This window comes from Miscanthus floridulus, chromosome 12 (assembly GCF_019320115.1).
Source record: "Miscanthus floridulus cultivar M001 chromosome 12, ASM1932011v1, whole genome shotgun sequence".
NCBI classification, from domain to species: Eukaryota; Viridiplantae; Streptophyta; class Magnoliopsida; order Poales; family Poaceae; genus Miscanthus; species Miscanthus floridulus.
In genome coordinates this window covers 38,720,785-38,744,593 of record NC_089591.1, presented here as the reverse complement: position 1 = coordinate 38,744,593, position 23,809 = coordinate 38,720,785, and the positions used below count along the sequence as shown (strand labels likewise).

The 23,809-nt window shown below is 42.3% G+C and overlaps 2 protein-coding genes across 5 annotated transcripts; both read right to left on the bottom strand.

Moving 5' to 3' along the window:
- Positions 1-5,175: 5,175 nt before the first annotated feature.
- On the bottom strand, positions 5,176-6,024 carry LOC136495734 (uncharacterized). Its single transcript, XM_066491585.1, has one exon. It carries the CDS (start codon positions 6,022-6,024, stop codon positions 5,176-5,178), a length of 849 nt encoding a protein of 282 aa, XP_066347682.1.
- A 3,353-nt stretch (positions 6,025-9,377) lies between these two features.
- On the bottom strand, positions 9,378-12,771 carry LOC136498415 (uncharacterized). Of its 4 annotated transcripts, none has more exons than XM_066494347.1 (7): positions 11,960-12,771; positions 10,902-11,061; positions 10,677-10,810; positions 10,156-10,235; positions 9,876-10,067; positions 9,693-9,785; positions 9,378-9,600 (listed from the first exon to the last, which is right to left on the bottom strand). In XM_066494347.1, exons 4-7 carry the CDS (start codon positions 10,220-10,222, stop codon positions 9,398-9,400), a joined length of 555 nt encoding a protein of 184 aa, XP_066350444.1. In that variant the 5' UTR covers positions 10,223-10,235; positions 10,677-10,810; positions 10,902-11,061; positions 11,960-12,771; the 3' UTR covers positions 9,378-9,397. The 4 variants fall into 4 exon arrangements, with proteins under 4 accessions (XP_066350444.1, XP_066350447.1, XP_066350445.1 ...); XM_066494350.1 differs by having other exon boundaries at positions 10,677-10,769; XM_066494348.1 differs by having other exon boundaries at positions 11,978-12,771.
- Between the last annotated feature and the right edge of the window lie 11,038 nt (positions 12,772-23,809).

Below are 23,809 nucleotides of genomic sequence, written 5' to 3'. Positions count from 1 at the left end.
GGATGGGGACCTAGACACCTAGGATAGGAGAGTGATGGGTTAGTCCTGCTTGTGCCTAGGATACAAGCGGGGCGTGTGTTTTCGGGGCACCCAGCTGGGCACATTGATTCGCGAATCGCTAGGAAATCCGGTACGGCTTGTCTACGGTTTAGCACCGTAGTAAGAACTGAAAGTTGAAATGAAAAGAAATGGAACTGATTGCTCAACTCTTGCTTGAAGGTAGAACAGGTGCTTATATAGACTGGCTAGATGATAACTTAATATGGCTGATAATAATACATAAATAAGGACTCACTATTAGTATTGCTTTCTGCCAAAAGAAACCAGCAAGCCATAAAGCTTATCATATTCCTTAGAGTTAGGAAATTATTCCCACTAGTCGGATAAGTCTTGCGAGTACATTGTGTACTCAGGGTTTATTTACACCTGTTGCAGGTGATGCATGAGAAGTACCTTTGTGTGGAGGATCCTTCTGGTGGGCTCAGACGGAATCCTCGCTCCTATCGCTAGATGTTTATTTAAATTCCGTTTTTTATCATTCCGCACTCTAACATTTGGTAATGTAATAATGTACTTTTCAAGAATCTCTGATGTATGAAATGGACTTGTATTGTAACACGTTCTCATTATTGGATCCTTGGGGAAAATGTGGATCTTTCGGGTTCTCCCTCGGGGTGTGCCCGACGGATACCGCTTGTGTTAGCTTGCTTTTGGGGTGCTTAATGTCTGGTGGAAGACGAGTGCCTCCATAAGTGTGCTATTTCGGGTGGTTCTGCCACATCCGCCACCGCATGTTGCCCCATTGTTGTGGGCCCCTTCATCCCGTGTTGTTGGCACCCTTGGATGCGGGTTGGTCCCGCGCACCCCGCGGCCAGTCCTCCACCTTCGTCATGCCTTCCCCATGACGAATCGGCCGCTAGCGATGATTTTCCCCACGCATACTCTGCTCTGGAGAAGGTGAGGATGTGAATGTGTAAATAGAAGTTTTTTTTCCGAGGGGGCTAAGTGTATAACAGTGACTCATATGAACAGTAGTATACTAAAAAATAGAAGCATAGGGACGTGTTTGCAAAACCATCATCGCGCCTGCGGGCTCGTCCGCGCTGGTCTGGCCTACTGTCGTCGCGCCTGCACCACGCGTGGGCCGTTGCTGGGCTGCTCGCGCCCCGTCCCCGCGTTGGGTCACGCCCGCCGCGCGCCACCGGCCTCCACTGGACCGCGTGCGCACGTTTTGCGTTGGGCCGAGGTCGTGGACGCCAGCCTTTTCGATTTGTAGAGCAATTTCTAATTTAGCTTATAAGATAAATTTGTGAATTCCAAATAAAATTGTGTAGGTATCCAAAAATTATGAAACTAATTTTGTTAAGTTTCTAAAATCATGATCTACCTAATAGTGTATTTTGTTCGCATAAGCCTATATGTTTTTAGGGTTGCTCTAATTAATTTAAAATGTTTAATATTGTTAAAATGTGAACTTGTGGGAATTTTTGTGAGAAAATGGTGATAGTGTTGACTCTAAAACTTTTACAATAAATTACTAATATTATTAGTTGCTCCATGTAATTTTTGTAGCTCCAGAATAATTAGTTTGCTAGATAGATAACAATGCCCTATTTCGAATGAAGATTAAATCAATAGAATGGGATAAAGAAACACCTTGGAATTATATAACTAAAACACTTGTTGGGAAATGACACCTTTCTCAACGATGTTGATACATAGATTAGTACATTAGTCATTAGAACTAGCTCGTTAACTTGAAAGGCATAAATCGTATTTTACGAGTAACGGTTGCAGTTGATTAATTACGTCTTTGCATTGCATCGCATTGCATATCATAATAGGGACGTCGATCGATCGCGGATTCATCGGGAGTTGCTGGAGAAATGGTATTTTTGGAGATCATGTCGCCATGATGGAAAGCTAACTTTTGATTAAATCTTACCTAGGCAAGCCCCGGTGCATAACCCCTACTTTTCTGCACTTTAAATTTTATTTGTGCATTAAGTTTTAAGGAGTTGAATGAAACCCACTTGCATATATAAATCTTATTCCTATGAGTCTTACTAGTATGATAGGATCGTGTAGATTGCTATGCTATAGGACTCTGATAGAAGTTGAGTGATTGCCTGTCACTCGCGAGAGATAGTAAATATATTATTGTTGTTACTATATTATTATCACTCATGATAAAATGGTGGAAAGGAAAAATGGAGACCGGGCAGGGATATGGTTTGGGTATTGGTGGGTGTAAGAGGTTGTGTCTTGAGGCCAACGGGGCATAGCTTGGTTACACTTTTTCCTTGTCTGTGTTGGTTAAGGACCGGCCGTTGCAATGGACGCTAGGCAAGTCACAGATTTATTATCTCGAGCACATACTTGGGTATGGGCGCAAGGAAGACTTGTTACTCTCTTGTCATGGGTTCTGACTCTTTTCGGACCGACTTTCATGGTGGTTTTTGGGTGGAGGTCCTTGCACCACTCTGAGTCCGGGACTCAGGGGCGGGGGCTTGGAGTCTAAGTTTGGACGGGGACCTAGACCCCATGATAGGAGGGGAGTGGGTTGTTCCTGCTTGTGCCTGGGGTACAAGCGGGGCATGTGTTTTTGGGGTACCTAGCTAGGCTCATTGATTCATGAATCGCCATCGTGTCGATACGACTTGTCTAAACTCTAGCATCGTAGTAAGAACTGGAAGATGAAAGATGGTAAAAGGAAATCTGATTGCTTACCACCTGCTTGAAAGTAGCATAGGTGCTGACATAGAATGTTTGGTTAATGAACTAATGATGACTGCTAATAAAATTGAATATAAGGATGCACGCTTAGTAATGCTTCCTGCAGATGCAATAAACCCACAAGCCAGATAGCCTTGTATATCCTTGGAGTCTTTTCTTTTCTCCTATCGGGTAAGTCTTGATGAGTACAATTGAGTACTCAGGGTTTTATTTCCTCCTATTGCAGGTGATAGGTGGATGCTAGAGCTGACCCTTGTGTGTGGATTCCTCCTGGTGGGCACAGAGAGGATTCCTTTATGCTACGATCATAGTTTTTATTTATAACTCTCACTAAATGTCCTTCTAAATGGAAGTTTTATAATCTGTTGTCATACTTTTTATATCAATGCTTCATCATGTCATGAATAGATATTTATTTTCGTTGTAACTTTGTTCACATGTTTATATTCCGCTGTTAAATTAAATTGTTCATAACTCTGATCACATGTTCATATTCCGCTGTTATAAATAATAAATATTATACTCTGATGCTGCATGTAAAGTGATGTAAGAAATGATTTAAGAAAGTTGTAAGCTTTATTCTCTCATTTGTGATCCTGATGGAAAAATATGAATTTTTGCGTTCTCCCTTGGGGGTGTGCTCGACAGAACCGTCTAATTTGGTGTCCTCCCTTGAGTACTTAGTGTCTAATGGAAGACAAGTACTCTTGGGAGGCATTAGATTAGGTGGTTCTACCACACTCAACCCCTAGAGGACCGACCGCTTGAGATGTATCTTCCTAAACCCTAAAGAAGCCGCACTCATGACTTGGTGGGATGATGAGCGCAAGGTGGATGATGATAAGATTGCACACCCGGCTGATTGTAGTCAGTGGCAAAGGATAGATGAGAAGCATAAAGAATTCAGTGATGACCCAAGGAATGTATGGTTTGGCTTGAGCACCGATGGAATGAATCCCTTCAATGAGAGGATGAGCGACCACAGTACTTGGCCAGTGATTTTGACCATGTACAACATCCCAACGTGGTTGTGTCAGAAGAGAAAGTACCTTCTCCTCACTATTCTTATTTCTGGCCCAAAACAACCAGGCATTGGTATAGACGTGTTCCTCGAGCATTTGATGCAAGAAATGGAGAGGCTATGGAGGCATGGGGAGCCGATGTACGATGTGTTCCAAAAGGAGGACTTCATATGTAGAGCAATAATATTTGTTACTACCAATGATTACCCTGCGCTGTTTGCTTTGTCTAGACAGATCAAACGGAAGATAGGATGCTTAGTTTGCTTGGATGGTACTACATGGGTGTTCCTGAATGCATCCAAGAAGATAGTTTACCTAAGGAACCGGTGCTTTTTAAAGATAAGTCACAAGTACCGCAACAAATGGTTCTTTAGATTTTATGATAACACCCCGGAGATTGAACCCCCTCTAAAGAGACGTCATAATGGAGAACACGTGCACATAATGGTGAAAAACATACGCATCGTCTATGAAAAGAAGAATCTGGATGGGATGAACAGAGATAGAAGCACACCTCCTGTCAAAGGCGTATCTTTCAAGAAACAATCGATCTTCTTTCAATATCTGCCTTATTGGCCAGACTTGGAGGTCCCCCATGCCATTGATGCTATGCGCATGCAAAAGAATATCTTTGAGAGTCTCATTGCTACCTTGATGGACGCAGGCAAGTCAAAGGATGGTCTAAAATCATGGAAAGACATGGTGCAGCTAAACGTGATGCCACAGCTTCACCCAGTACCTGAGGCTAATGGAAAATGCCCGTGCATTGCAACAGGAAAACATAATACCACGATAACATATGTATGAGCGTGTGTTATGTTGTTATCTAAAATAGATACCGCAATCATAATGTTCCAATCAATATTACATAAGTCTTCACGAAAGATAGATAGTGAAAATATAACTCTAAATTTGAATGCAAAACTAAAATATCAACTTCAATTGTCACATCATTTCATGGCTACGATACGTGAAAGATAAGCTTGCACTTCTTTAGAAATCAAATGCTATGGAAAGATAATCATAACAAGTTTGTGTTTCACAATACATGTTTTAGAATCTATTCTACAATTAAGAATATAATCTCTCAATAGTTCGACTAAGAGAACGTGCTTTGCACGAATACCAAGTTGCAGCTGGTCACCAATCAAAGACAACCCAGAAGATTTTCAAGTCCAAGATGTGGCGTCTGACTTCTTGCAGCTGAAGCATACAGATGGCTGAAGCTGTAGTTAGAAATATCCTGCACATAAGTTGTTTGTTAATTTTTAAAGTTAAAGTACTATTGATATATCTTGAAAAATATGTATCGACGTGTAATGCATTACCTCTTTCATAGAGTTAGAATCTCTTTATATATAATATTCTTTGTGAATATATCATTTGTCGGTCTCTTCTTCCCCTTCCCTTTCCCTTTTCACTTGTTCACGTCCTTCTCAGCAGCTGGCATAGCCAAGATCCTAATGTTAGATCTTGTTGTAGCTCTTGATAGCGCCACATACAATTGGCCATGCGAGAATACAGGTTCCGGCAAGTATACTCCGATGTTAGGGATAGTCTGCCCCTGTGCCTTGTTAACAGTCATTGCGAAGCTAAGCCAAATAGGGAACTGCTTTCGCTTAAATTGAAAAGGGAACATCTCATCGTCCGACGGGCATAAGGGTATTCGAGGCAGAAAACCCTGCTTTCCAGCGTGTTGTCCCAACACAATTTCTGCGTCTATGGTATTCTTTTGGAACCCCTGTATGATAAACCTGGTACCATTACAAAGCCCATTCGCAGGGTCAATGTTCCTAAGCAATATGACCGGATAACCAATCTTCAGCTTCAACACATGTGGAGGTAGACCATTGGGTGTCAAAGTGTTAAGGAATTCCTCAGGGTAGTAGTTGTGTGGATCGTCCACCGCACAGTCAAAGCTATGGTACACCATCTCATCCCTGTGGAAATGAGCTATCATCTTCATATTAATCATATCAACCCATTCATTCCGCATAGATAATATCGCGCGAGAGGTGATATAATCTTTGCTTGACATATTTGCATTGAGGTTAGGGAATATGCAATCAATTAGAGTATCAAGATCACTATCTTCCCTGGTGTGCAGAACACATATATCATGAGGAAGACGGATTTCATCATCAACAGTCGCCTCCTTAGAACCTCCACCGACGCGCAACAAGTATTCTGCAAACCATGGGTCGCTCTTTGCCCTCATGTTGCGCACCAGTTTTTGATGCCGCATGGAATCCCAAAGGTACGACATCCGTAGTGAGGCACCAACTACCTGAGCCCTTGACCCTCTCCGAACAACGGGAAGAACCTGTCTGAAATCTCCACCGAACACCACGGTCTTTCCCCCAAACGGCAACTCTGGTCGGTCCATTATATCATGAAGGTTGTTGTCTAGTGCCTCAACACCTTGCCTCTTTATCATTGTCACCTTGTCCCAAATAATAAGGGATGCGGCCCGAAGCAGCTTGGTAGTACCACTCTATTTCGTGAAGGTGCAAAAGGCCCCATTATCGATGGTGAGGGAAATCTTGAAGCGCGAGTGGGCGGTTCTACCACCAGGCATTATTAAGGCCGCAACACTAGATGTAGTTGTTGCCACTGCAATCTTTTTCTGACTGCATATAGTAGCGAGAAGTGCTCTGTATAGATACGTCTTTTCGGTCTTGCCAGGACCATCCACAAAGAAGAGACCACCGTCGTCGGTATCAATCGAGGACATGATCTCATCGTATGCAACCCGCTGCTCCTTGTTAAGGGTGTCTGACAGAGCCACATCATCCTCGTTAGCCTCAATGCTAGCCACCTCAAAAATCTCTCTAGGAATATCACGGGAGACATCATATGTGTCGTCGATATTAGGAAGTGGGTACATCTTTATATCCTTCTGCATTGATTGTAGCAATTTTTGAATATCCATGAGGACCATCTGCTCCACCATGAAGATGGATTGATTATTGCGCTTGTAGTCCTCCGACATTGCCTCCTTGTGTTTCTCCCATAGTCCAAACACATCACTAGGCTCACAAAATACCAATATTGTTGCAAAGAGCCTTTGCAGCGCATATGGCATCATCCACCCGGTTGCCTCAGCGAGACTCTCGTTCAGCGTGTTGTCCTCTTCGATTAAGCCCCTTCTTACTGTAGCTTCACGGAAGGTCGGTAGGATTTTGCCATCCATGGTACTTAGACACTCAAACGAGGTTGCACCTGCCACGTGGTTCAGGAGAACCCTAAGATAGTAACGCTCCCCTCGGCTGGATTGGCAGACACGATTCTTCCAATCTATCGTAATGTATCACGACGTAAACTATTTTGCCAAACTTTGCCCGTGCTTGCCACGTATAGAACTCAGGAAAGTCCCGATACAATATACCTCGAGCTATTTCATCTATCCTGTTCTTCTTGAAGTATGTTGTAAGCATTGACTTGTCAGCACCTAGATGAGCAAGCACTCGTCAATTCCCCTAGCGCCGATGAAATGAAACCATGTGCATGTCTGGAAGATGTAGCTATAAGGACAAAACAGAAGGGTACCTATCACTCAAATCAAACTCGTATATCCTCCATAAGGCTTCTGGGGGTTACCCATCTAGCATCTCTGTACTGCTTGATTTCATCAATGTTCCCTTCACTATCCTCCTTGTCAGCCTCTCTCATAGCCACAGATGCCCGGTCATGACCCTTGTAAATGTACTTAAACAGATACTTGACTACCTTGATGCTCCCACATGCCTCAACATTGATGTGGCAGTTGAATAGATAGAGGAGATACGGGTTGTAAGGCATGACCCATCTGTTGTCAAGCTCGTGTCCGCGAACTTTTTCTTTTTGGCCATCTTCACGCCGCCTGTAAACTGGATATGGATCCTTGCCTTGTACTATGACATCGCAGAAAGGTCTAGGGTAACGGTTCTTGCAGGAATCACGACCCTTTGTGCATGGACAATCATGATTAAGCAGTCCACAAGGGCCATGCATCATATGTTTGGTAACCATCTTGTACAAGACTAGGTACTTCTTCTTGTTCGGGAGCTCAGCAGAGATGAGGCGATCATACTACTCTGGACACGTGATCTTGTACTTTCTATCCATGATTAGCAAAAAATGTGCATGCGACAGACCCCTCTTCTAGAACTCCACAACATAAACATGTGCTCGCACCTTTCCAAGGATATCCTTTTTTAGTAGTCTATCCTTCAGCTCTTGTAGTTTTGCTCTAAAGACCCGAACAACGAGATCTGGACGATCCTGTGGTGTCTGGCCAGGGTAGAGTTCACGCTTGATCTCATCCTAGTTTGGAATAACAAACCTATTTCTTCTTCTAACCCACTACGAGCCTTCTGTAGGGCATGATACTCGATGACTTCTTCCATACTAACTCCTTTCTTCGGAATATCCATGTGCCACCCAAGCTCACCCTTAGGGAAGAATAGAGGGTATGAAAGAGCATCATAACATCCATGATATGAGCAGATGCCGTCTCTGCTTCTATCTTTCCCATGCAGGACAACACTATTCTAGAACTGACCAAGGAGTTCGCTTCCCTCGATCCAAACAGCAGCCACCTCTAAAGTTGATGGTACATTGTATGTTCTCTGGTCCAACCTCTGGTCAAGGTTTAGTGTGACATGATAGTCCTCGAGGTGGTGAGCCTGGCCCACACTCCTAAGATGTTGTGAGTATGGGTTGTCACGAAGGATGACCACAAGCCTCTTAATGACTTCCTTGTCTTTTTGGCACTTCTCTTCACGATATCGTCGATAGCGGTGCTCAAGGCTTGGATCACCGTCGTAGAAGTAAAGCTCGAGATGTCTTGGCTCCTTACCCTCTTCTTTGCCAAATGACCTTATGTTGTGATAGATCTGGCCCTGTGCACGAAAAGTGTATATGCCATTGTTCTTCCAGCTTGCAGTAGCGCTATCAAGGCGACAATATAGAGAAGTAAAAGAGAAATGATTGAGGCAAGGGTGTGTTATCATTCGGGTATTCTTCAGCCATGCATTCACAATCATCAAACAGAGGTGCCATCAGTGTGGATGATGTAGCCTGAATGTTGGGTCCTACCCTTTCTATTAATCACAGAATTACCATGGATCGGTTAGGTATAATATGGTATGGTATATAGGACCCCTAAATGGGATAATGAGGCATCAGTATATACCTTTGTTGGTCACGACTAATTGAGGCAAGGGTGTGTTAGCACCCACTCGGTCTTCAGCCATGCAGTCACCATCTTTATTAGATGCCCTTGTGTTCGAACCAATGAGACGCTCAAACATCGTGTTACAACGCGTTAACAACGCATGTCTTTGTCCAGATGGAACATGTGATCTTTGTGTCATATGGCTAGACAGCAACTCATCGCATCCTTCATCATCGGCCTCCTCATGAGGTGGACACCAATAAAGAGGTGTTGCACTGGACTCTAGGATAACCCAATCACTGGATTTCACCATGGATCCATGAGCTCCAGATGCGCTTACAGTGGGCCACACAAGCTCAGGAAAAAATAATGGGTTCTCCTTGGCGATAGAATCCCAATGTAGGGTGTCCTTTTGCACCTCCCTTTGTCTTTTACTACCCGCTACTTTGACCTCCTTTCGCCCAGGCGCCCTATAACTTTTTCATTGTTGTTCGCGTCTAGCCTCCCTCTGTTCTGGTGCCATATTTACATATCGTTTCCTAAAGTACTGTTGACAGGATTTATCAAAAGTAGCAGGGGTACCACAATCATGACTCAAATTGGTGTCCACACAGTCTTTTGTACATGGTATTTTATTCAAGTCAATGATGCTACTGTTATCTACACTCGTCAACGAGCATTCACCTACATAAGAAATTTTGTTCATTATTATGAGGTGACACCATTATCCTAGACAACACAACATATATATATATATTGCAATATTGTGTTCTTACCAATTCGCACAGGTTGGTACGACTGGTTAATATGGAGCCAATCATTATTCTCGGTGTCAACTGTGTTTTCAATGTCGGTTGCAACGTCACCATCTACAAACAAGTTGCATGCTATTTTAGATTATTAATATTACACACACGGGCATTACAGGTAGTGTGACATAATAAAGCTAAGAATGTCACCTATAGATAGTTTATCGTTTTTAGAATTGGCTTTTTTCTTGTGATGTGCTTCACGTCGCTTTCTATTAATTTTGCTCCGTTGTTCTTCAATCATTGCCACATGACGCTCCTCAAGCCTTGCTCTGTCCCTTTGCCTTTTAAGTTCCCGAGGATCAGAGACTTGTGTAAGTGGATTAGATCCACTTTCAACGCCTGCTTTTTTTATATGGCAGAGTTAACATCATTAATTATCAGATGTTAAAATTTTCACATACATATACACATCGACATCAGTATTTACCTTCATTTATCTGGTTTGACAAGTCTCTCAATGGCATGCAACAACTGTGATTTTCATTAGGCTCCATGCAGGAAAGAGATCTAAAAATACATTAAGATAGTTTTTTTAAAAAAATAGTCTTTTAGATATAGAAATAATGATCTTCTAAAAATGTGATCGTTCTTACAGTTGTAAACAATAAACTGTGAAACCAAAGCGGCTATAAATTATTTCATGCTAGCAAGTTAAACAAAATGTTGACATATTTTCTCAAACGATAAACAAAATGATGATATACCCTATTTTGCTAAATTAGAAATAATATTTTATGCATGTACCTATGCACTCATATGTACATGTGATCAGTCTAAGAATTGTATAATACTTATAGGTTTAATACTGTACCTCTACACATTTGAAACACGTCTGCAAAGCCTCTAAAATTGGAATGCTATCATGTTCTAGGTGCAGATTCCGTTGATTGTGCCCTACATACCATCCTACTCAAATTTGTTGGAAGGCATGGTTAACAGCAGCGGTACCTGAACTGCTGACTTTTGTCACTCTTCTCCTAGAATGCCTCGGAGGTGGACTCCCCTTTCAATGCGACCCGGCGTCTTCCTCATTTGGTAGTACTGAGGAATCAACCAGGTTGACAAGACACTTAGAATTTAATCTACAAAGATGAAGTATAGTGAGTTTCTATTTATCAAGACAGTTATAAATTGAAAAATACAATATACTGTGTTCCTTTGAAGCTATCATACCTGTAGTTAAAAAGGGGTAATGATAGACCCATGTGTTTCGTTGAACTGAATTAGAGATAAGACGCTGAACAGAAAATGCCCGTGACCAACTAAAAGTCTATCTGCATCCCCTATACGGTGTGCTTGATGGGTAGCCTCCTCCTTGAAGTTTCGAAGCCATCTGTTGAAACAAGCCATCTTGGTGATGATATATTGATATCAGCATTGCACTTTTACTATTTCAGATAAAAAAAAGGGCAAGTGATGATATTGAAACAATCACAGCATAAGCAGAAAATGCACATATCTAAAAACATGGGCGTGTGCCTCTTTGTTGTAGGATTAAGCATATCAGGTGAGGTTAGTCGAATGATTTGCTTTCATGAGAAGAAATTTACAGGTCCATAATGGATTATTTGCAGTAAAGCAAAGGTAATTTAAACTACTACACACAAAAAATGACTAAATCGGGTCCATATGGTAGAATTCATGCATGCTATGTTTGAGAAATCAAAGCTGGTTTTCATATGCCAGAACAGATAGGCTCATATGTACAACTCCACTGTTACTGGAATCGATCAATGAACAAACTGAATGAACTTGGTCTGTCCAAGGACACCAAATGGGGCAACCACCATGTTTGAAAAGCAAGGAATAAAGAACCATGTTTCAAAATGTAGCCTCTCTGATGTAGCCAACCATTTATATATACATAATAGATTTTTTTTTCCAATGGAAGCTGGGCAGTTGTATAGACTATAATTCTTAGCTTACATGGAAACTTGACACAACGATAATGTAAAGAGGTGATACTAACTCATCTGAATTGAAAAATGGATATGATACATCTCTGCTGCAAAGCAATAAACCACTATTTTGTAAACGTTGGATTTCTCTAGGATGTAATCCCCAATAACTGAATCAGTAAGATGGTTCCCAAATGCATGATAAACCTAAAATCAATTTATGTGTTCAAAACAATATTAACTGCATTTCATCAAGCATTATGCAAGATCAACAATTCCTCAGAGCCACCATCATAAACCCACGGTAGAAGTAATACAGTGCCCCCATGTAACCTTGCTGTAGCGAAGTACCATAATCTCAGAGCTAATCACCCATAGGCACTTGCACAGCTTGGACGGGTCGAGCTGGGATACTGGGAGCGGGGGCGCTGGGGCTGGGGTGGTGGCCAGCCCAGCGATGAAAGGTCCTAGACCTTGATGATGGAGATCAGGGCGACGGTGTTTCCTTGAAGAAGAACGAGCGCGGTCGACTCGAGCGGCGGTGGACGGCGCTTGACCTGGGAGTCTAGGACCGCAGACCGGCACGGCGCGGCCTCCGATCAGCGAGGAGCGTCGGCAGCGGCGTCGCGGGGGATCGAGCGAACGAACGAGCTGTGGCGTGGGCGAGCGAGGGGATCAGGAGAGAGGGCGCGGTCGGCAATTTGAAGGGAGCGTCGACGATGGTGTGGGGACGTGATTGGAGGAGGCGATCGGTTGGTTTCCTATTCGTTTCCACAGCAGCGTGATTGCCGGAGATTGCGATCAGCGATTACACAAGTGCGGAGGTGCCGGGTGGAGCCATCGCGCTGATTTGGGATCACGGATGATGCCGGGTAGACACCGAGCGGGGGTGAGTCTCTAGCGGGAGGCACGGCTCGCCTCACAGCGCGGGAACTCGAATCCGCGTGCGCCGCCGGAGCCGAAGTCGAAGCCACTCTCGCTGCGGCGTCGGAGACACGCCTCACTCGCGTGCTGCTGCGGCTATAGATGCGCCTCGCCGGCGGAGCAGCAGCCGCTCGCCTCGGAGATGCCGCGCCGCTAGAGCCGCCGCTCACCTCGCATGGGTCTACCTGGAGTCCGCTCGCCTCGGATGCGCTGGAGCCGGAGCAAGCCAAGGCCATGCGCTGGAGCAGGCGCAAGCCAAGACCATTCGCATGGCTGCTGGATGCCTCTCTTCTGTCAGAGGAGCAGATGGAGACCGAGAACCATCGAGTCTTCCAGGACGGGCCATTTTTTTAATAGGATAGGAAATAGCGAGTTGGACGTTCGGTGTCGCATGTGAGTAAGGTTGGATGCCTCGGTTCGTTCTGGCTCGTTAAGATAATGAGTTAGCTTGGCTTGGTTTGTTATTCTAACGAGCTAGAAAGCTAGTTTGGTTCGACTCGTTAAAAGTTCGAGCTGACTCGTTAAGCTCGCGAGCCAGGTATAAAAAATACACAAAATATAATATTTACATTTATCTAAAGTTTGAGAATAATAATAATATAAAAGAAATGCATCTAGACCAGTTACCAGTCAATTTATAGGGTCTAGACCAGTTACCAGTCAATTGTAAAGTGCAATACATGAAGTAATACAAAAACTAATATAAGTTTTGATACTTTTTTCCTGGATGCTTGCTCGTTTAGCTCGCGAGCGGCTCGCGAGCTGGCTCGAGTTGGCTCGTTATAGCTAACGAGCTAAAATCTTAGCTCGGCTCGGCTCGTTATCATAACGAGCCGAGCCGAGCTGAGTCGAGCCAGCCACGAGCCGAGCGAGCTTCGAGTTTTTCGTCCAGCCTTACATGTGAGGCATGGGAACGAGCGACATTCGGTGTCGCATGTGGACGGAATACTTTTATATGTTTTAGTTATATAATATATAATATATATTTTTATATGTTTTAGTTGTAGAGATAGAGATGTGTTGTTTCGCGACTAGTACAAGGCTAATAATGGTAATCCTAACGTATTATGATCTACTAGCCACTACTAGAGAACAGACTTTAGAACGATGTCCTAATTTGGCATTAGCCTCGGTATTTTTTGCCCCGGGACTAGAAGGTCTTTAGTCTCGGTTGGTGTCTCTAACCGAGACTAAAGGTCCCTGTCCAACAGCTAAACCGGGACTAAAAGTCCTCCAACCTTTAGTCCCGGTTGGTAATAACAACCCAGACTAAAGGTCCCCGAATGGGTTAGTTCAAAAGGAAAACATCACATCCATTGTTAGATGTGTTATGTAGGTAGGGTGGTATGAGGTCTTGGGTTCAAATCTCACAGGGCGCAGCGGTGAGAGGCATTATTTTTTTTTAAAGCTAGGAGGATCTTTAGTCCTGGTTGTGGCAAACCAGGACTAAAGAACAACACCTTTAGCCTCGGATTGCTAGTCCCGGTTGGAAAACTGGAAATAGAGCTAGTTCCTAATCGGGACTAGATCTCATTTCTGTAGTAGTGAGCGTGCACTGTGCAACAGGTCACAGTCAAATGAAGTTACTACATACAGTAATGGGTACCAATGCATCTTCCTTGTACTGTTATCTGTAAACTTATTTGCGTAATATTACTCCAAATATAAAACATTGTTTTTTCCAGTGGTAAAATGGTCATTTTACCCTTAACACTGTCAAGTGGCAAAAACGGACGGAGAAGGAAGGGAATTTCGTTTTGATGCAAATTCAAATAAAAAAGAGTCATACAAAGAAGATGCATTTTTTCTGGGGCCATATAGGTAAAAAACTCTTCCCACTTACATGCTTGAGAGTTAGATGAATCAACTAGCCCTTTTAAAGCTATTCTAAAAAAAACAGCTCTTTCAAAGCTGTTTATTACAATATGGCAATTATCCCTGATGCTTTGGCACTTCAGCAAAATTAGGTGCACTAGTACAGAAACAGGCTTTACTCCTGGTTGGGAAACCCTTTCAGTCCTGGTTTCCTAACCGGGAGTATGAATTCGGGACTAAAGGGTCCCTCCTTTAGTCTCGGTTTCTCGCCTGGGACTAAAGGTTTTCTTTTTTTTCCTTTTTTTTGTTTCTATTTTCAATTGATGATTCGTTTTGGTTTTTTAATAGGTTTTCGAATACGCATTCTACGCTGCTAATAATATACGTATTCTACACGTTTATAATGTTCGAACATTTTGTACAAACTAAAGTATGAAACTAACGTATATATTACATGCATATATATATATTGTACGTTATTTTATGTACATATAATATGTATATATATATATATATATATTACAAATAAAGCTTGCATTGTATATTCTATCATATCCTTGGGATAACAAATTCACTCCATCTGGTTTGGCTTCCATGTTTCGTTCATGTCATTGTAGAACTCGCTGGCGGGGTTTAGGACCTGGTCATTAAGAAATTCTGCTATGGTCTCTTGAATTGCTTTCAGTTGGTCACGTCGTATGACTTTTTCCTTCAACCATAGAGGCTTCAATAAAAGTTAAAAGGAAAAGTATTAATATATATACATATATATATATGTGTGTGTGTTGGTCATGTGATTACTTATATATATGAGCAATAAAAGAAATTATTAATATATGAATATATTTATATAACGTACTTTGATGATCTCTTCAGGAGTTCTTTTTTAGTACACCATGATGAACTCGCAAACATAGTATCCGCAGTAGTTGTTCCCCTGTTCTTGCCTCAGAACCCACTTTTACGAGAAAAAATATCCGGTGAATTGAAAGCATGCATGGTATTAATTGAATTATATATATATAAATGTAGCTAGTACTTACTTTGTGTGCGATTACATCCAGTGGCGCTTTGCAATGTTTCATGTGGTGTTCCTCAATGAAACTTTTCCAAACACTACGCCCAATAAAATAAAAAATTAATTTAGCCTTTAATAATTATTGCAGTTAAGTGATCGGGGTATATATAGTTGCTAGAGAGACCAAATTATCCTTGGATAATATCTATCATGTCTTGGTACTCTGTTTGCTCTTTTCTTAACGAGTCTAAGATGCTCAACCGACTATTGGCCATATCGATGATCATCAATATCCAGTGATTACTGCATATGTTTTTATACACAAATATGATCGACATTAACTAGAGTCAACATATATATATATATGGGAGATAGCTTAGCTAGTAAGCAAATAATTGAACAAATGTCCATATGATCGACATTAATTATTTAACACTCACTTGAAGTTGTAGGGGAAGAGTATGTCCTTGTTTTGTTGGTTCACTAAGAACCTCATGAGATTTTTCTCGAGTTCAGCTTTCCATTGAGGCGGGGATTAGGGTGTTTGAATACGACATTTGGATCAACGAAACCAACATATTTTTCCTTTCTCTTTCTGAGTTCTGTCATCTCATATCTGCATATATAAAAATATAGTGTGAGGATATATAATTTATATATATACATGTAGCTTTATATATATACACTTTAATAGTAGAAAATAATCACACTTACAGACAACAGCAGCTAATGAGACTTTTGTCGAGAGAGTCTAGATGGCATAGTTGGTGTAATTCTAAAAACTCGACATATATAACGTCATCACCACGGAAGTAATGTTGGTTTCTAACTCTGATAGAAACAAAGGTCTCTCCCCGTTCACACGCCGTCATGTACCACTTGTTTAGCAGGTACATTTACGTACCCAGTTCACCTAAGGCCTCAGGGTTGTATAGACTCTTTCCATGTTCAAATTTCTTCCAAGGATCCACTTTTAGAGCAGATGGTCCTTCAACGAGCACTTGGGCAAGGTCCAAACTAGTATCCTCGTAAAACTGAACCAGGTCCTCAAAATCGACATCCAGTAAGTCTAAGTTTGAACCATATTCATTACGAATGACAAGAGGGGGAACGGATTATTATGATTGTTGTTCGAGTTGTGCAACACCTTTCCCTGCTCTAGTCTCTTTTGGAATATGTAGCTCACATGATGTAAACGGTGCAGTGATGTCATCCACGGGGAAACGTAGCATTGCGTCATCTTGATTTGGCAACTCCGTGGAAGCGCAGCTGCTTTTCAACTAATCAGGGGGGGCTAATATTAATGTTGATTCCTGGATCTGATGCCTGCCTTTGGGCACTCATTGCTATTTGCACTTGCTTTATGATTTCATCCTACATTCTAGCTTGCATGTCTTTTCGCGCTCATGTGCTTGAAGCAACGCCTCCCGTGGCTCACTAACATATTCCTCTAACCTGCTGATCCGCGCTGCTTCATCATCCTTCCTTCTCTGCCGGCTTCTGTAGGTATCTCTGTCGTTAGGGAAACCATGCTCCCAAGAAATGTTCCGTCCTAAACCTCTCGTTCGGCCACTGTGTTCAGCAGTCCCGATGGCATACGTCAGTTCATCCTTCTCTCTATTGGGCCTGAACGCACCAATAGCTTTAGCTTATAGAGCATAAGAAAATCTTTGTGTTGCTCTTTCGAGTTTTGGGCCATGAACCAGCTTCCCGGTCTCTAGGTCCAGTCTTCCCCCATGAGCGAAAAACCAATTCTTCGCGCGTTTGGGCCAATTGAGTGATTCTGGTGTGATACCCTTGACAAGAATGTCCGCTTCCATTTTTTCCCACTTGGGAATGGCAGTCGCGTAGCCACTTGATCCCATGCCATGGTGGTATACCTTTTGTCGGGTATTTTCTTGGTTCCTTCTCATCCGTTCATCACCCTCTTCCGATGTCTTGTACTGTACAAAATCATTCCAGTAGGGCCTCAACTTCACGAGCGGGCCCCTAGTATTGAAATTAGGCGTTAGGTTCTTCTTGACGTATTTCGTGTATAGGGATTTCTTCCAAGTCTGCAATTGTGTGGCCATCTTCTTCATAGCCCACTTTCGAACTAGCTCCTTCAATTCATCATCGTTGATATCATCGTAATCATCCGCTTGCAACGTGAAATGTTGAATGGTATCATCCCAAATTAAATTCTTATCAAGATCAGAGACAAAACTAACATGAGGCTCGTTGATCTTTTGCTTCCATTCACGGGCACTGATCTGAAGTCTATCCCTTACAAGGTACCCACAGTGTTGCACGAATTTCCTTGCATGTGGACCAAGTGGTTCACCTGTCTCGATATTGAATTCCGATATTATGTAGCGCCCCTCCAATGGCTTTTTCAGGCCTCGAATATTTTTGCTTTTCGTCGTTGTGGTCGTCGATCCAGAGGGCTACGTATAAAAAAAGAATAAATAAATATCATGTGTACACATAATAGGTGATAGATATTCAAATATATATATAATATTCAAATATATATATAAATATATATACATCGCCAGTATTTTCTTGCACAATATTTTCTTGATTATTTTCAAGAGCCAGGTATTCAGTCCCGTCATCTACATCCTTCTGGTCACCATCAGCAAATTGAGTGCCAGTGTTGATAATATCCATCATTTCTTCATCCATGTTGTCTCTCGGGGCAGCCATCTAGCTTTTACACCACTAGATATATCTATAAAAAATAAAAATCATATATCTATAAAATGGATCGAGTCATGTGCTTAAAATTAATTAAATAACTACACTCGAAATTCAAGTCTCCAAAGCATAACTTTGATTTCTTATTTTCTAGAAATATTTATTGGCAAGTGATATATATAACAAATTTAGATATATAACAATATAAATTAATTATATAAATTAATTATGTAACCCTATTTTTTATATAACTTTGATTTCTCTAATTTGCTTTCCAGTTACAAACTATTTGTCACTCTTACCTATTCTGTTGCTACTTTGTGTAGTATATATAGCTAGATGATTTCATATCTTTGTGTAGTAATTAACATTGTGTTTTGTCTGCACAATTTAGGAACTATCAATCATTCATTTTGTTTGCTAAACTTGTTAATTCTGCTCGAATATAGCATTCTCAGGGTTGAAGTTCTCCACTAATATTTCTATTTTAATAGCACATGTTGGTTTGTACCCAATATTTTATGGACCACATGGGAACTTGGATGTTAGCATATCTAATGTGTTGATGTTACTTCAATGGACAGCATGCTTTCTCAGAAGCTGAACATGAGCTACGAGGAGGCCCGGGATCGTGAAGTTGGACAACATTTCCGACGCTCGTTTCCGACGTTCGGGGCGGGCTATGACTACGGCCATGGCGCAGCAGGCAGAAGAGCCGGCTCGATGGCTCAGCGCAAAATCGCGCAACAAAAATCGAAGAGCCATATCCCATTACAAGATTGCCGGCACGAGGGCTCGGCACACGCATCCATCCGATTACAAAAGGGGTAATAAGAAGAAAAGGCGGTCACCGTGGTGACTGTGCGGCTGGACAGCCGGAGACGAGAGCCACAGAGGCGCACGCGCTCTCCGGTGTGGATGAGGACGAGCGAGGCGGCGACGGCATCAGCGGAGAGCACTCCCGACCCGGACACGGCAGTGGCGGCGAGCTTTTGGGCCTTTGCCCTAAATATTGATCACGGATGCGCATTGCACAAGGGTAGCTTTGACAAACCAAATCTGGCCATCCCAAAAAGAAAACACTCGGACCAAACAAACTTATCTACTTTGACAGCTGACAATTGCTGGGAGAAGCCCGCACCTTTTGCATTGAACAGCTCCCCAACAGCTTACCAGAACATCTGCCAACAATCCGTTGCCCAAAACGATATGAGATTTCACGAAAATGAAATGTGTGCAGTGCATTCAGATCCACCGGAAATAGCAGCAAACCTCGATCAATTAGGGGGGAGTAATAAATAAAAAAACTCCGTCTAATCTCAACAACCTACTAATGACGATGGCGGCGTCCTCCTCGGGCGTGAAGGGCCGGCGCTCCGGTGACGACGAGCGAGGTGGGCCGGGGACGAGGACGACGCACGCTCCAGCGAGGACGAGCGACGCGAGCTGCGGCGACGATGGACGAGGATGAGCGAGGCGTGCGCTGGCTGGCCAGAGAAGAAGCGCGCATGCGCGTGGGGCCAGTGACAAAGCGTGCGCGCGTGACTAGGCGAGGCTAGGGTGGTCGCCTGGGGGCAGCGGCGCTGCTGCATCGGATCTGGTGGAGAAGATGAGGCGACGGCGTGGCTTGGCGGAGACAGAGAGGAAGAGAACTGGAGAAGGGAGAAGGACGTGGTTTATAAAGGGGACATTTAGTCTCGGGTGTAGCCAGGGCCCGGGACTAAAGGACCTTTAGTCCCGGGTGTAGCCACGGCCCGAGAGTAAAGTTATTTTTTGGCGGGCCGTGAAAACGTAGCCCACCTTTAGTCCCGGGTGGTTGATCCACCCGGGAGTAAAGGTGGGCTGCAGTTGGCTTTCTGCCAGTTTCCAGAAGTTTTTCCTTTTTATATATATTTCTTTTATATAAATATGCAGAGAGTTATTAATTGCCTAATAAATAAAATATTATCCAAAAAATTATAAAAAAATTCCTGGACTTGGTTTTGCATTATTATACACAACAAAAATTTGTAACCTAAACTCTTTTGTTTTACTGTATAAATATTTAACATAGTGTAAATAATAATTACAATTTACACCATGCAAAAATATACTACTTGATTAAAATCATTAAAACTATTGCTTTTCGATAGGAAATTAGTTTTCACATCTTATTAACGTTGATCATTTGGTTTTTCATCACACATTCTCCACGGGAAATCCACCGTCAAGCAGAAAATTCATTTAAACCATAGAAAATATGAAAACACGACAAAAAATCTGAAGTCACAATTATTACATAATAGGTCTAATACATTACTATATCAAGCCAGGACTAAAACAATTTTTTCACTAATTTTTTCACATCAGATGCATTGCTTTTGCTTTTTGCTTTGTGCGACATGGAAATCCCACCATCAAACACAAATTTAATCTGAACATAAAAAAATGAAACACCTAATAAACATCTCTGAATTTATAATTATTACATAATACCTCTAATAAATACTATTAAACATCACTATATATATCAAGCGGGCACAGTAGTGAACTTCTTTTTAACGTATATCCCTTGGTTATGATCGCGCCGTAACCATGGAGTGTCCTCATTATTTAGCTGGATGCTTGGGTCTTTGTTCACTGTGAAGGGTGGAATTCAGTCATCCTTTTCATAATCTTCTGATATGTCTGACTTGTCTTCAATTCCGACGATGTTTCTTTTCCCTGAAAGAACTATGTGGCGCTTTAGCTCATTGATTGGGTCGTTGTTGTTTTTCCCTCTCTTCGGTTTTATAGACATGTCCTTGACATAGAACATCTGATTCACATCCTTGGCAAGGACGAACGGTTCGTCTTTGTACCCAATATTGTTGAGGTCCACGGTTATCATTCCATACTGGTTGTCGACTGCTACCCCGCCTCCAGTCGCCTTTACCCATTGGCCCTTGAACAAAGGTACCTTAAAAGTAGGTGCATAGTTTAGTTCACATATCTCCTCTATGCGGCCATAATATGTTTGCTTATTTCCATTAGGGTCGGTGGCATCTATGCGAACACCACTGTTTTGGTTGGTGCTCCTTTTATCTTGGGCTACTGTGTAAAATGTATTCCCATTTATCTTATACCCTTTGTATGTAAGGATATGACACGATTGCTGTCTAGCCAACAAATACAGTTGCTCATCAATACTCTCATCACCCTAACATTCTTTTCGCAACCAGTCGCTGAAAGTTTCCATGTGTTACGCGTAATCCAAGCTTCAGACTTCCCTGAAAACTCGGATCGGAGCAACTATTTATGTGTCTCGATATACGGATCCACCAAGGAGAAGTTTTGCAGAACTGTGTAGTGTGCTTTATTAAAATAATTGTCCTGCGTACCAATATATGGTTTCTTCCCTAGTGTTCCCTTTCCACTTAGTCTCCCCTCGTGTCACGATTCAGGAACACCAATCGGGTCAAGGTCGGAAATAAAGTCAACACAAAACTCAATGACCTCCTCTGTTCCATAGCCCTTAGCGATGCTTCCTTCTGGCCGAGCACGGTTGTGAACATATTTCTTTAGGACTCCCATGAACCTCTCAAAGGGGAACATGTTGTGCAGGAACACAGAACCGAGAATGCTAACTCCTTGACCAGGTGAACTAGGAGGTGTGTCACGATATTAAAGAAGGAAGGAGGGAACACCAACTCAAAGCTGACAAGACAATGAACCACATCATTCTGTAGTTTAGCTAGATCCATTGGATCGATTGCCTTCTGAGAAATTGCATTGAGGAATGCACATAGCTTCACGGTGGCTAGACGTACATTTGGAGGTAGAATTCCTCTTAATGCAACTAGAAGCAATTGCGTCATGAGCACGTGGCAGTCATGGGACTTTAAGTTTAGGAATTTCTTCTCTGGCACATTTATTATACCCTTTATATTCGAGGAGAATCCAGATGGTACCTTGATGCTTGCTAGGCATTCAAACATGCTTTCCTTCTCTTCTTTGCTAAGAGTGTAGCTGGCAGGACTTAAGTAATGGCGTCCATCATCTGTCTTCTTTGGATGCAGGTTGTCTCGTTCTTTCAAACACCGTAGGTCTTGTCATGCTTCAAGTGTGTCCTTAGGCTTCCTATACACACCCATGAAGCCTAGCAGATTCATACAAAGATTGTTCTTCTCCTTTTCACTTTCGCATTCTCTTTGTGCGTCACGAATGGCCTGACCAAGATCATCAGCGGGCTCATCTTCTGCCCCTACCTCTTCTTCAGCTTCCCCCATTGCAGTATCATTGAAGGCACCATATTCAGCAATAATGTCATCATCGTCCCTTTGTTCTTCTTCACCTTCTTCCATTATAACCCTAGTTTCTCCGTGCTTCGTCCAACAAATATAGTTTGGCATGAAACCCGACTTTAATAAGTGTGAATGAAGACTCCTTGAGCTAGCATATTCCTTCAAATTCTTACATATGGCATATGGGCAGCACATGAAACCATCATGTTTGTTTGCCTCGGCCACACATAAGAAAGAATGCATGCCCTCAATGAACTCTTGGGAGCGGCGATCAGCATTGTACATCCAATGATGGCTAATCTGCATTACATGACATACATACCATATTAAAACCTAGAACATAATTAGTTAATTATACGACATGCATGCCACCACACAAGGTATTAATTTATGAAAGTCTCGCTACAATGTAGACAATCCCAACTACCACTAAAAAAACTAAAGCTAAAATGCACTTCAGCAGCATAAGGATTTCGCGACCAATCCCAACTAAAACAGACAGATCATGCATTTGTTCAATATCTATGGGCTTCTTCCGCAGGATCACTGCCTCATCAGCCGCCGTAGCGGCCTGTGCAAGAGAGTTTTGCACGTGTTCAACATACTCTTTCTCCCAGTACCAGCATGAACATCCAGTGCCATCCCACTGAAATTAAAACAAAAAATTAGAACTTTAATCACAATCATCATGAAAATAAGTATAAATTAACCATAATCATCAAATGCGACAAAATAACTCACATTGCGATCCGGACACTTGTAGAAGATACGGCCCTTGTTGGGACACTCCTTCCTCACCCGGTACTCCATCACAATCTTCTCCTCACACTTGCCGCATGCAATGAGAGGGAGGTCCGGCCTCAGTCGCTTTGGAACCCAATGAGAGGCCGAGGACCCATAAGCAGTTGTCATCTACTCTCTATACTCATTTTTAATATAATATAAATTTCTCATTTTATAAACAAATAAAAATAAAAATAAACTCTAAAATTCTCTATATCTCTAAACCATGAAGTGTGCTATGCATGCTAGAAATGAAAGCTGAATACTAGTTTTGAATAACTACTTTAACCTTCCTTCATCCAAATATGCAAACTTTAAAGTGATTTTGAGCTTAAATGGCTTACAAATAAAAAAAAAATCCACCATAAAAAACCACATATATCTAGTCCACAAAATGAGATATGCTACTGATGAAACATGAGAGTATAAAGTTGGTAACCTTTAGAACCAAAGAATCGATGGAGGAATCGAAAGAAATCTTGTGATTACCGGCGATGAGGAAGAAGAGAGGCCGACGATGAAGCAAGAACACTGAGGTCGAAGTGACTCGGGCTCGGGGAGGAAGAAGGGGTATATAGGAGGGGACCTTTAGTCCCGGTTGGAGACACCAACCGGGACTAAAGGTCCCTTTCTAATCCCGGACGGAGCCTCCAGCTGAGAGTAGACTTTTACTCCCGGTTGGAGGGACCAACAGAGAGTAAA

Excerpts from the sequence above, each read along its gene's own strand:
- LOC136498415 (XM_066494347.1), bottom strand. The coding sequence starts at position 10,222 with ATGGAGCCTAATGAAAATCACAGTTGTTGCATGCCATTGAGAGACTTG. Across the intron at positions 9,786-9,875 it reads AAACGATAAACTATCTATAG|ATGGTGACGTTGCAACCGAC; the intron begins GTGACATTCTTA and ends ACTTGTTTGTAG. Across the intron at positions 9,601-9,692 it reads GTACCAACCTGTGCGAATTG|GTGAATGCTCGTTGACGAGT; the intron begins GTAAGAACACAA and ends TTTCTTATGTAG.
- LOC136495734 (XM_066491585.1), bottom strand. The coding sequence starts at position 6,024 with ATGTCGTACCTTTGGGATTCCATGCGGCATCAAAAACTGGTGCGCAAC.